General features: G+C 37.6%; 1 protein-coding gene across 1 annotated transcript in view; it reads left to right on the top strand.

Annotated features, from left to right (window-relative positions):
* Positions 1 to 14137, top strand: part of CTNNA3 (catenin (cadherin-associated protein), alpha 3) — a 518663-nt gene that overhangs the window by 148834 nt on the left and 355692 nt on the right. Inside the window, exon 5 of the mRNA XM_011929384.1 lies at positions 13352 to 13471. Within this exon, the coding sequence (XP_011784774.1) occupies positions 13352 to 13471 (120 nt within the window). The remainder of the gene's footprint in view (positions 1 to 13351; positions 13472 to 14137) is intronic.

Here is a 14137-nt window from a genome sequence, read left to right as displayed (position 1 = left end):
GTTGATGTGATTAGACACAGAAAGTAAATGGCAAATAATATGAGGAAGGAGATAACAGTTTGCAAAGCTTTTCTGTGGACCTCCTCAAGCACTTCTTGAAAGACCTTCTTGAAATCAAGATATATTGTTTGTGGCATTGTGGATTTATCAGTCTAGTAATCTCAGTTATAAAGGAAATGAAATTAGTTTGGCATGACTTGCTTTTTAATGACCCAATAAGAGCTGTAAGTGACCATTGCTTGCCTGCTTTTATTTCTTTTCTCTTTTGTTCTGACCTTCATTTTTTAAATTACCCATAATCCACTTACTTATGATGCAAAACCACTTGTTTGCTGGGATCTTCTTGCACTTAAGGTCTCAATATAATTAGTTTAAACCCTCATTCTGTGTCCTATCAAGTATAATGTTCTCCCCCAAATTTCTGCAAATTCCTTGGGAGCTCATATTTTCAGGGTCAGCTTTGTTTCCAAGCTTTTGCTTCCACTGAATTACTTTCATTTATAGATTGTCTTTCTATCTCTATTCTACATTATGTTCACCCAGAATCTGGGGTTGGCCTTTTCCCCTTTCACAAATAGACACACACACACACACACACACACACACACACACACACACACTCTCACACTCTCTCTCTCTCTCTCTGTCTCTCTGTCTCTCTCTCTCTAACCCTACCAGAGTAGGCCAGAATATGTGAATATAGCAAACCTTACAGAAACTTACAGGAAGATGGAAGGGAGGGATTTCTATATTGCAACAATATATTCTAAGTGGCTTCAATTTGTATGTTAGAAATCTTCAAAATCTTATTTAGCAACTCCATCTCATTGCCCTTCCACATTTTTTCTCTCTAGCTACTTTCCCTCAGACTTCTAAATTCTGTTCATGGGAATGCAGTAAAGAATAGTTATCTCCTTAGCACTCGACTTGGCCCCTGCTTATTTGTGTCCTTAGGATATCACTACCCACCTTAAATTACTCATTAAGGTATTTTCTTCAGTATAGGTAGTGCCCTTCCTAAGAAGAATTCTGTAGTCAGCCACCACACTCCCCAATCCTACTATATAATAATCTATTATAGATTTTTGGTGGGAGGAGGGTGTTCACTTTAAAGATGTGAATTTCTCCTGGGCACACACTTTTTTTTCTCCCAAAACAGAGGACTGCCTTTTTATTTGTTGCCCTTATTTTGCATGTAATGGACCAAGGCCTGCCTTTCTTCTCCTCCGTCTTTACTATTTCATGCAGGCGTCTGGATTTTTTTTTTCCCCCCTCCTGACACTTATACAAGTTCGTGCTACATTTTCTGTTTTTGTTCTTTATTTCATTCTTTATTTCATAGCATTAAAGAATTGCTCTGAGCTCACAATTTTTTTTAAGTGGTCTTACTCTTATTTTCCTTCTTGTGAGTTTTCCTACATAACAGATTTTTTTTCAACCCTGTTGAAGTATATTTCGAGTATAATCCCGAATAACTGGGGTTACAGGTGTGCACCACCATGCCAAGCTAATTTCTGTACTGTTAGTGAAGACAGGGTTTTGCCATGTTGGCCAGACTGGTCTCAAACTTACTTTCCTTCTTATGACTTTTCCTACATACCAGATTTTTTTCAACCCTTTTGAAGTATATTTCCTTTTAGATGTCAGATAAATGAGATGTTACTCTCTTTTAATAGCATGTATCTATATATTTCCCGATTTTGTAAAGCTTTCTTATTTCTATTAAATTATACTCTTTCCACTGAGACTGCCACAGGAGAAGCAATTACAATAGAACATTTCCAAAGACATAGTCTGAGACCACCAACTAGTGTAAACATGGGTCACTGAGCAACCCTGAAACGGACAAGTACTGCCAAATTAAATAATCAAGGATTCCTGACATGGCACTTTTAAATGTGTCTAGTTCCTTAGGGAAATGTGTGTGTTCTTTTGGGGAAAACAGGTCCAAATGAAAGGTAATAGGGGACACAGGGAAAAAAAATGCTGATATTTCAGTATTTCATCAATCGTAGAAACTTGGAAAGGCATTTTGGCTCTATTGTCACCATTGTTTATAAATTTTTTATAGGAATTTAAGTCAAAATGTTTCTCTCTTTGATACTGTTCAAGTTTTTCAAGCTTTTCTGTACTATTTGTTCTTCTTAGGATTCCACATCTTGTTTTATTGGCATCTGGATTTTTTTTTTTTTTTTTGAGACGGAGATTTGCTCTTTTTGCACTGCTGGAGTGCAATGGCGCAGTCTCAGCTCACTGCAACTCCTGCCTCCCAGGTTCAAGCGATTCTCCTGCCTCAGCCTCCCAAGTAGCTGGGATTACAGGTGTGCAGCTAATTTTTGTATTTTTAGTAAAGCCAGGGTTTTGCCATGTTGGCCAGGCTGGTCTCAAACTCCTGACCTCGGGTGATCTGCCCACCTTGGCTTCCCAAAGTGCTGAGATTACAGGTGTGAGCCACCGTGCCCAGCCTGGCATCTGGATTTCTAAGGGTCAATTTTATTTGGAAGAAAATAGGTTTGCATGGCTTCTGCTTACTGGGTCACGACATTGTGGGGAGAAAACACGGCTTTTGGCAGCATGGAGACCTTGCTTGAATCCCGGCTGTGTTGTTGATTAGCTGGGTAATTTTGGGAAAGTTAAAAATCTGTGAGCTTTGGTTTCTTCTTCTGAGTTATGGGGAGAATATAACTTATTCTGAATACCTTGAAAGGGTCTTGTGAAGACTGAATGATATTTGACGTGAATTACTTGGCAAGAACTGGTATAAGTTCTCTTTCATCTTCTTTCCCTGTTCCATCTTTCTCCACTGTGGTATCTTGCTCCCACTTTTTGGCCCTTGGAGTGAAATGATGTACTTATTCCTAAAAATGAAGGGAAATTTGACTATTGAGTTGAACTAACTTTTCTAACTTTTTCCATTTATCATACCATAGTCAGGTTTTACTTGTTTTGGGAATGTTGATCCCTTTGGATTAGGTAATAGACCAACATCTTATAAGAAATGGCTCCAGAATTTAACAACTTTTGTCAAATGTATATTTAACATTTGTCACATAATTTTATAAGGCATTTGTGGACAAACAATAATTCTGACTGTGATGAATATTTATTTTGACAGAAAAATCACACTACCATATTGGCAGCTGAGACTTTTTGAGGCCATCCTCTATTTAAAAGGCAGATATTTACCAACAAAAAGAGTTTCTAAAGCCTTTTATTATTGAAGATATCAGCAGCTGATAAAGGGAAAATTATTGTATAATTAAGAGCTGTTAGGAGCTATGTATATTTTGTGGAAGATCTTACGCAAAATACGTAAAAGCATATTAAGATGTAAAGAAAAAGAGCAAGTCAAGACTGGTATTTAAGATGTGTATTAGTCTGTTTTCACCCTGCTGATAAAGACATATTTGATACTGGGCAATTTACTAAAGAAAGAGGTTTAATGGACTTACAGTTTCATATGGCTGGGGAGGCCTCACAATCATGGCAGAAGGCAAGGAGGAGCAAGTCACATCTTATGTGGATGGCGGCAGGCAAAGAGAGAGCTCGTTCAGGGAAACTCCTGTTTTTAAAACCGTCAGATCTCATGAGATTCATTCACTATCACGAGAACAGTGCAGGAAAGACCTGGTCCCTTAATTCTATTACCTCCCACCCAGTTCCTCCCATGACGTGTGGGAATTGTGGGAGTTACAATTCTAGATGAGATTTGGGTGGGGACACAACCAAACTATATCATTCTGCCCCCGGCCCCTCCCAAATCTCATGTCCTCACATTTCAAAACTAATCATGCCTTCTCAACACTCCCCCAAAGTCTTAGTTCATTTCAGCATTAACTCAGAAGTCCACAGTTCAACATCGTGTCTAAGACAAGGCAAGTCCCTTCTGCATATGAGCCTGTAAAATCAACAGCAAGTTATTTACTTCCTAGATACAATTGTAGCAGGATGAGCCACAGACAAAACTCCTCAGACACTGAGTTAAAGAAGGAAGGGGTTTATTTGGCCGGGGGCATCAGCAAGACTCCTGTCTCAAGAGCTGAGCTCCCCAACTGAGCAATTCCTGTTCCTTTTAAGGGCTCACAACTCTAAGGGGGTGCATGTGAGGGGGTCATGATTGAGCAAGCAGGGGGTACATGACTGGGGACTGCATGCACTGGTAATTAGATCAGAACAAAACAGGAGAGGGATTTTCACAGTGCATTTCTATATAATGTCTGTAATCTATAGATAACATAACCAATTAAGTCAGGGGTCCATCTTTAACTACCAGGCCCAGGGTGTGGCGCTGGGCTGTCTGCCTGTGGATTTCATTTCTGCCTTTTAGTTTTTACTTCTTCTTTCTTTGAAGGCAGAAATTGGGCATAAGACGATATGAGGGGTGGTCTTCTCCCTTACAATGAGGGTACAGGCATTGGGTAAATACAGCTGTTACAAATGGGATAAATTGGTCAAAACAAAGGTGCTAAAGGCCCCATGCAAGTCCACAATCCATCAGGGCAGTCAAATCTTAAAGCTCCAAAATGATCTCTTTTGACTCCATGTCTCACATCCAGATCATGCTGGTGCAAGAGGTGGGTTCCCATGGTCTTGAGCAGCTCTCCCCCTGTGGCTTTGCAGGGTACAGCCTTCCTCCTGGCTGCGTTCATGGGTTGCCATTGAGTGTCTGTGGCTTTTCCAGGCGCACTGTGCAAGCTGTCAGTGGAGCTATCATTCTGGGGTGGGTCTGGGCTCCACTAGGTGGTGCCCCAGTAGGTACTCTGCGTTGGGCCTCCAACCCCACATTTTCCTTCCACACCTCCTAACAGAGGTTCTCCATGAGAGCCCTGGCCCTGCAGCAAACTTCTACCTGGACATCCAAGCATTTCCATAAATCCTCTGAAATCTAGGCAGAGGTTCCCAAACCTCAATTCTTGACTTCTGTGCATTTACAGGCTCAACACCACATGGAAGCTGGCAAGGCTTCAGAAGGCAACTTCTGAAGCCACAGCCTGAGCTTAACATTGGCCCCTTTCAGTCATGGCTGGAGCCCTGGGACAAAGGGCTCAAGTCCCTAGGCTGCACACAGCACTGGGACCTTGGGCTTGGCCCAGGAAACTGCTTTTTCCTCTTAGGCTTCCTGGCCTGTGATGGGAGGGGCTGCTGTGAAGGCCTCTGACATGCCCTGGAGACATTTTCCCCATTGTCTTGGGGATTAACATTTGACTCCTCATTACTTATGCAAATTTCTGCAGCTGGCTTGAATTTTTCCTCAGAAAATGTGATTTTCTTTTCTATCGCATTGTCAGGTTGCAAATTTTCCAAACTTTATGCTCTGCTTCCCTTATAAAACTGAATACCTTTAACAGTACCCAATCACCTCTTGAATGCTTTGCTGCTTAGAAGTTTCTTAAACCAGATGCTCTAAATCATTGCTCTCAAGTTCAAAGTTCCACAGTTCTCTAGGGCAGGGGCAAAATGCCACCAGTCTCTTTGCTAAAACATAACAAGAGTCACCTTTGCTGCAGTTCCCAACAAGTTCCTCATTTCCTGCTGAGACCACCTCAGCCTGGGCTTTATTGCCCATACACTTATCAGCATTTTGGGCAAAGTCATTCAACAAGTCTCTAGGAAGTTCCATACCTTCCCACATTTTTATGTCTTCTTCTGAGCCCTCCAAAATGTTCCAACCCCTGCCTGTTAACCAGTTCCCAAGTTGCTTCCATATTTTCGAGTATCTACAACAGCACCCCACTCTACTGGTACCAATTTACTGTATTAGTCTGTTTCCATGCTGCTGATAAAGACATACCTGAGACTGGGAAATTTACAAAAGAAAGAGGTTTGATGGATTTACAGTTCCACCTTGCTGCGGAGGCTGCACAATCATGGTGGAAGGTAAGGAGGAGCAAGTCGCATCCGATGTGAATGATGGCAGGCAATGAGAGAGCTTATGTAGGGAAACTCCCGTTTTTAAAACCATCAGATCTCATGACACTCATTCACTATCACGAGAACAGTGCAGGAAAGACCCGCCCCTATAATTCAATCACCTCCCACTGGGTTCCTTCCATGACATGTGGGAATTGTGGGAGTCATAATTCAAGATGAGATTTGTGTGGGAACACAGCCAAACCAGTCAAGATATAAGAGGAGAAATAAGAAATAGAGACAAATATGGCACACTTGCTTTTGATTTGTCATGAATTTCCTATTGGAAATTTTAGGGAAGAAGAAAATTTTTTTTCAAACATATATATTTTTAAAATTTTATTTTTAATTAATATGGATACATAATAGTTGTACTTATTTATGGGGTACATGTGATATTTTGATAAAAGCATATAATGTGTAATGATAAAATCAGGGTAATTGGAATATCCACCATCTCAAGCATTTATCGTTTCTTTGTGTTAGGAACATTCTGATTCCACTCTTTTAGTTACTTTGAAATATGTGATAAATTATTGTTAACTATGGTCTTTATATTGTGCTACCAAACACCAGATTTTTTTCCATCTAACTTTATTTTTATATCCATTAACTATCCATTCTATATCCCCCTGTTTTGACAAGTAAAAATTATATACATTTATAGTATATAACATGATATTTTAATATATGTATACATTCTGGAATGACTAGCTCAAGCTATTAAATATATATGCATTACCTTTTATACTTATCAATTTTTTGGTAGTGAGAACACTTAAATTTACTCTAGCAATTTTCATATGTATAATTTATTGGTATTAACTGCAGTCACTATGATGTACAATAGATCTCTTGAGATTATTCCTCCTGTTTAATTGAAATTTTATGACCTTTGACAATACAAATTTAAACCATGTAAAATTTTTATTTTTTAAGAAAGAATCAGCATCTTTCCAGTTATCTCTGATTTGATTAATTAATTAATCACCTCAGCAAATCATTATTTTTGTGTGCTTACTTTGTGGCAGTCACCATCACTCTAGTAATGTGCTAGGGATTCAAATTTCTAAAAATACCATAATGATCCTGCTCTCCTGGAAATTACAGACTAGATAAAAAGTAAATTAATAATATGTTATCATGGTAGAGGTTGGTACAAACTGTTATAGAGGTGGGAATTGTATTAAGAGAGGGTATGTTGAATGAATACTATGTGGCTGAGTTTGGAGAGTTGACTAGAGAAAGAAGGTAGTGGGGCAGAGGATGTTTTACCTGCAGAGGAGGATGTACGCTGAAAGACTTGTAATAGTCCTGAATGGCTGAGATGAAGGGTAAACTGTGTGGGAGGAACAAGAGTTGAAAGGTAGGCATAGACCTAATTTGAAAGGTCTATGTGCTAAGTTGCAAAGTTTGAACTATAGTCTGAAAGCTAAGGGGAAACCATTAAAGAATTTTAAGCAGGGTAATGATGAGGGGATTTCACAAAGTTCATAGAAAAGTGGAATTAAAAGAAAAAAATAAAAAATATGAACTTTGTTTCTCATCATAAGCTCCATCAAGTTGAAGACACTTTTGTAAATAATGATACTAGCCACTTAGTTCATCCCTGAAGAACTGAATGTCCTGGAATTTAACTGTGCCAATGCAGTTGTTTTACATTATTAACTGAAGAAGTATGAATGCCCTTTAAATACTTTTTGAGATTTGGAAACAAAAAGAAGTCAGAAGGAGCCAAACCAGGACTGTAAGGTGGATACCTCATGATTTTATATTGAAAATTAAAAGATTACCTTTGTTTGATGAGAGGAATGAGCAGAATGAGGAGGAGCTTTGTGGTGGAGAAGGACTCTGGTGAAGCTTTCCCAGTGTTTTTCTGCTAAAGCTTTGGCTAGCTTTCTCAAAACACCCTCACAATAAACAGATACTATCATTCCGTGGTCTTCCAGATAATCAACAAGCAAAATTCTCTGAGCGTCTTAAAAACCGATTGCCATGATCTTTGGTCTCTTGACTGGCTTGCTTTTGCATTGACAGGGCCACTTCCACCTCTTGGTAGGTATTGCTTTGATTGTGCTCAGTCTTCAGGATCATACTGGTAAATCCACGTTCATCTTTTGTTACATTTCTCAAAAGGAATACTTAAAGAGCTTGATGAAATTAAAATTGTTAAAACATTTCATTGAAAGCTCTGGTCTTATCTGCAACTGATCTGTGTGCAACAATTTTGGCATTCATCCAGGGGACATTTGCTCAACTTAAAATTTTCAGTCAGAATTGTGTAAGTTGAACCAGTACAGATGTCTATAATGTTGGCTATTGCTTCTGGTGTTAATTGTTTGTCCTCTTCAATTAGGGCACAAACAAGATTAATTTTTTCCTTACAAATTGATGTGGATGGTCTGCTGCTGTGGGTTTTGTCTTAAACATCATCTTGACCCTTCTCAAAATGGGTTATCCGTTTGTAAACTGCTGATTTCTTTGGGGGCATTGCCCATAAACTTTTTTTTTTTTTATATGGTCTTGTTCTGTCACCCAGGCTGTAGTGCAGTGGTGTGATCTCGGCTCACTGCAACCACTGCCTCCTGGGCTCAAGCAATTCTCTTGCCTCAGTCTCCCAAGTAACTGGGATTACAGGTGCATGCCACCATACCTGGCTAATTTTTGTATTTTTAATAGAGATGGGATTTCACCATGTTGGCCAGACTGGTCTCAAAGTCCTGACCTCAAGTGATCTGCCAGCCTTGGCCTTCCAAAGTGGTGGGATTACAGGCATGAGCCACTGCGCCTGGCCAAACTTTTCATAAAGCACCAATGATTTCATCATTTTTTCACCCAAGCCTCACCATAAATTTGATGTTTCTCACAGTGTCAAGCCCAGTGCTTTGCACAGTGATGCTGCTCTATAAACAATTATTGAATGACCCTTTTGTTCAGTCCTTGTTCACTACTGAAAGGTGTCATGAGCTTAATGACAATGGTCTTTTCAATTTTATGGAACTTTTAAGTTTATAAAGCAGTAACCTATAAAGCTAGATTGCAAAATCTGTTAGGGTAAGAGTTGTTTCTCTTTTGTTTTCCTCTGTTTCTTACATGTCTGGTATGTTGCTCATTGATAAATGTTTGTTGAGTGAATGTCTTTTATTTTTCCTCAACTGATTTCACAACTGAATGAAGTAGGCAGGCAAAGACAGTTTGTCCTATGTTATAGATAACACAGTCAAAATTGGAATAGTAATAACTTGTCCAAAGTGATGCCGTTTTAAAATAGCATAGCAAGGACTTGAACCTCAGACCTCAAGACCAATGTGCCTTCACCTACATAGAACTGTTTCTAATTTAGATCTCAAGCCCAATTTTGCCCTATGTTCTTAACTTTTATAATCATTCCTTACAGCAAAAAAAAAAAAAAAAAATCATTTGAGATATGTATGTGAGCTTTAATTTTCTGCTTCAGTTGTAAACTTCCTTTTAACGAGTAGTATTATCATCTTGTAAGTTCATTTGGAAAGTATATATGAAAGTCAATGGATTAAGTTCAGAAACATTAAGTAATTTCTTTCTCTGTAATACTTTATTTTTGATTGTTCTGTGGTTGCTATATTTAAGTAAGGTAGATTAGCCATTTCTTATGCTTAAAATAATTTCTTTTTACTCTTAAGTATTAATATTTATAGAGCATCAATATGTTATTTCTTTGACTATTGTTTCCTTTTGCTTTAGTCTCTAGAAACTTTTGGCATTGTTTCAAACAGACAATTTAGGGACACTAAGATCACACTTGGTGATATAATGCTTTCCATCAGGCACTTCTTGGATACCCTTTTGTACACATATTGCTGTGAGTATGGGATTTCTTTTCATGCTACGGGTAGCACCCAGCACTTTGTATAAATGCATGAAATACTAAATGAGAAAAAAATGATGACTGTGGAGCTAGCTCTTGTTTTGGAGCAATGCTACTTGATGTTTTTAAATTACAGGAATTAGTAGGCTGCTGGAGCTTTAGAGTTATTTGAATCAATCGATCTGATTACAAAAGGAAGCCAGGGCGTTGGCAGTGAGGGCGAGGAAAACTTTGTTTGCCAGAGCCTTGGCTGCATTTTTTTTTCCTGCTGTTTCAGCCTATTTCTTCGTGTCTTTCTCAAATTACTCCATGAATCTACATAATTTACATGAACTCATTGGATGCATAATTTGTATAGAACATTGGCTTAGTTTTATTTATATATGTATTGTCAGGAAAAAGGAGAAAAAAATGTATCTGGGAAAAGGGACTGCTGAGACAAAGTAGACATTTCCCTGTTGCCTTTTCTATGCTTCTTTCTTGCAAAACAATTTGTCAGCTATTTTAATGTGAGATGAACAATTATAGTTTCTGCTGTTTTATTTGATGGATTACTATTATTATTTCTGAGCGGAAATAATTTGATGAGAAAACATACTTTGGGAGTGTTGACAGTGCTTACTTTCCCAGTAAGTATTGGGCTTAGGGATATTGTTTTTCTCCACCCATTATCATCTTGTATGTCCAAGGTTTGTTTTGGGTTTAGTCTAATTCACTGAGCTTTTTAAAGTTTGAGTTTGGTTTATCATGAGTTAAAAAAAAGCACACAGGGAAAAATTCAAGGTTCAACAAATTATTCTGGGGTTTTTGGCTCATTTTAAATTCCCACTCGAAACTTTGAATAAGTAAAATCCAGGAGTATTAAAAATCTCTTGAATTAATTGTGCTTCCTTTCCCCAACTTGTCTCCAACTGGGAGATCATTTATTTGGAGAAATAATCAATATAAAAAAATTATCATGTACTGAACAAATATAGAAAATCTTGGAGGTTTGTTTCAATGATTAACCATTGTGGCCTGTTAGAAAAATGTTCAAGTCAAGTGAATGCTCTTTAGAATCTAGGCCTCAACCTAACTTTTATCTTCCGTACTTCAGCATTATTTGCAAAGTAAGATTATTGCTTTCACTCTTTAGCATCTTTAAGTGTAAATGTGTGCAGTGGGGATGGGGTGTGTTCAGTAGGGAGCTAAGCCAGAGCTACACCACAGGTTTCATATGACCTCTCCTTGACTATTAATTGCTTTTGTAAGCAAAAAAACTGCTTAAATGAATGAAATTATCATGGTTTTACAGTATTTTGAACTCTTTATTATCAATAAATGGAGGATGTAGTTCCTGATAATGAAAGTTCAAGCTGAACTCTCCATATTATACAAACTCCGACCTTTAGTTAAAATATTCTTGTGACGATGTATTGTTACTGGATTTTCTCCATTTCTTCTTTGGCCATGGGCATATTACTGGGAAGTGATGGTTTTCTGTGTTTTTTATTTTGAACACTCTTTACAAGTGTGTTTGCTCTAAAGTTCCCATTTGGAGCTGTATAATGTTCACAGAGATAAATATGAAGAAGAAATATTTAAGAAGTAGAGCTAATATTTCTTAGGGAAGACAAAGTACAGGGGCTAAAACATGCTTTAGAGTTAAATGGATTTGTCAGTGAAATAGCTTGTATTATTTAAATCATAATCTTAAATAAGGTTTTATTTTGATTTGAACATAGTGAGAATGAACCAAGAAATGGGCAAGGCACAGAAATGATTATACAATACGATAAATATTTCATATAAAGGTCATTAAAATTATGTTGAAAGAAATTTGTTTATTGTTATAAGTGGGAAAAATGAACTGATTTTGGCTATGTTTGAAGTGTTGGGTAGAATTGGTTTCCATGTCAGACTCTTAAAAGACTTCCTGTCCTTTGGGGCCCAATTCAAATTCTCTTACGTCTTCTACGTGGTCTGAGTCCCTCAGTCAATATCAGTGAGTTTTCTGAGTTTTCACCAATGTTACCTTTATCTCTTTTTTTTGCATTCTCTTTACTACCTTGCCTTGTGTTAGAGTTAAGGATAGAGTAGAAAGAACATGAACGTTGTAATAGAAACCCAGTTCGATAAACTTTCTGAAACCCAGTTTACTCAATTGTAGAATGAGAAGAGAAATAGGAACTCCTGTGGTTCTTGTGAAGATTCAATTGGAAAGCATAAAGTACCTGGGGCTAAGCAGGCACTCAGTAAGTGTCAGTGTCCATCTCATTTCCGAATTTCATGTCTAGTTTCTCCAATGGTCTAAGTTCCTTCAGGGCAGGAAATATCTTTTATATTCATAGTGCCTTGTGCATATAGGTTCTAAATGATTATTTGTTGAATTTAATTTAATGTCCTGTCATGGAATCTTAGCACTGTTATTTCCCATTTCTTTTCCCTCTGTCACCTTGGATTGAGATAAACATGTTACTTTCATGAAATTAGGGATTTAATTCAGTAGAATGCCATTTTAATATGATTTATTTCATAGAATCTGATATAGGAAGGGTCAAATAATTTCCCTGGAAACTTAATTATATTCTTTAAAATCTTATTAGCCTGTCTCATGGCATCATAGTCACAGTGGAGTTCTGGTATGTTTAAGATGGTCAAGTCTCTATCTGGAGAAATCTGTCTAATGCCACAGAGTGAGAATATGGGAAATAAATGACATAAAGAGAGAGCAAATGCAAATGTCTTGCAAATTACATTACTTGACATTTTCAATCACTAACCCTCCAAAGTATGTTCTAATTTACTAAAATAAACCAAGAATCCAATTTCTTGTGAGCTTCCTTTGCTTAATTAATTATTAGTAGCATACAGTATTCTGTAGTTTGTTGCAGTTTTTCACCTTTGTATTTATCTAGTACCTGATTTAAAAAGAATGGGAGCATTCTGATTCAGCAGAACTGATCAGAACTCTCTATCTGCTCATAGCTCATCTGTGTTATAGAGCAGAAATAAATGTTTGCTGAACATGCCACATGTGCTTTGATCATCAAAATGTTAAGTTTTCCTTCCTTCTCGAAATACAAGCTCTGAGAGATCTTCCTTGCTGAAGTTTGTTGGGTGACCTGTTCTGCATAGATATTATTATAGAGGCAAACCAGATCCCATGCCATTATTGCAAAATATCATGTAAGCAACTACATTTTCATAAATTTGTTTGTTTCCATGATTGAAATGTGAGCACTCTTTAATGCTTCCTCATTATGATTTGAAATTATACATTCACTGTGCTTTTTAAAAAATTTAAAAGCAAAAGTGTATCTTAAAAGATGAACTTTCTTTTTTATTTTTTTAAACGAAGTATGCTCTTTTGTTAGAATGAAGACTAAACAGGCTTCTCATGCATGCAATAATGTTGATTATACTTAGAATACGGTTTATAACTCTTTGTGTGTCCCTAATTATTTCATTGGAAGATAATTAGCTAGCATTTGTTATCACTGTATTATGAATGGGAGAAACTGAGGCTCATTATCGACTCTTTGTGTTAGCAAGTTGAGAATTTGCGAAAAATCTGCTGCTATCCTAACGATCTGCTTTTGTTTTCAATTTCAGTTTCAAAGGACATTCGAGTCTCTCAAAAATGTTGCCAACAAATCCGACCTCCAGAAAACCTACCAGAAGCTTGGGAGGGAGCTGGAAAATTTGGATTATTTAGCCTTCAAACGTCAGCAGGTAGGGGTCAGAGCTCTCCTTGGTGGAGGAGATGAACACTTTAGGCTTCCTGCCATCCTGCCTGTCACAGGTGCAGGTGGACCTGAGGAAACTTATCTTCTAATGGTTAGAGCAGAAACAGGTTGTGTTGTGCTGATCTGCTGTGTTCATATGGCTTCCCACAGTGTTCAATGTGGTCCTTGCTTTTAGATGTGTACTTTAGGGGTTTCCACATGTGTCCTTATACCTCGCTTAAAAAAAATTCCTGCTGGTTTGTGAAAATCCAACTACCCTTTGACTAGGGACGCTTCAGCGGCATAAAGGAAATCTCTGTAATGGCTTGGCCAGTTGGCTTTTATATTTGACCTGGGGAGAAAAATCACCTTAAGACCAGGATAAGGTTGTGGGTGTACATGCAACATTAAGGAAAATAGTCATAAATATGCCAAAATATGAATCAATCTTTAGTTTTCTTTGATCTTTGAAGATGAGTAATTTGCTAAGTGTGGAAGATAGAAGGAAAATTTACTTTTCAAATGCAAGATTTTTATTGCCTCCTTTTGTAGGCCCCAAGATAGAGAACTGAAATAAACTTTTATAGGGTTTGTTTTAGAATTTGTACTTTACAACCGAATATTCATCATGATTAAATGCTGTGTGTTTTGGAGACACTGCCACAGTAGCTCA

Source organism: Colobus angolensis, unplaced genomic scaffold, assembly GCF_000951035.1.
Source record: "Colobus angolensis palliatus isolate OR3802 unplaced genomic scaffold, Cang.pa_1.0 Scaffold12, whole genome shotgun sequence".
In the NCBI taxonomy this organism is placed as follows: Eukaryota; Metazoa; Chordata; class Mammalia; order Primates; family Cercopithecidae; genus Colobus; species Colobus angolensis.
The sequence above is the reverse complement of the archived record's forward strand: the minus strand, read 5'-3'. Positions and strand labels throughout refer to the sequence as shown.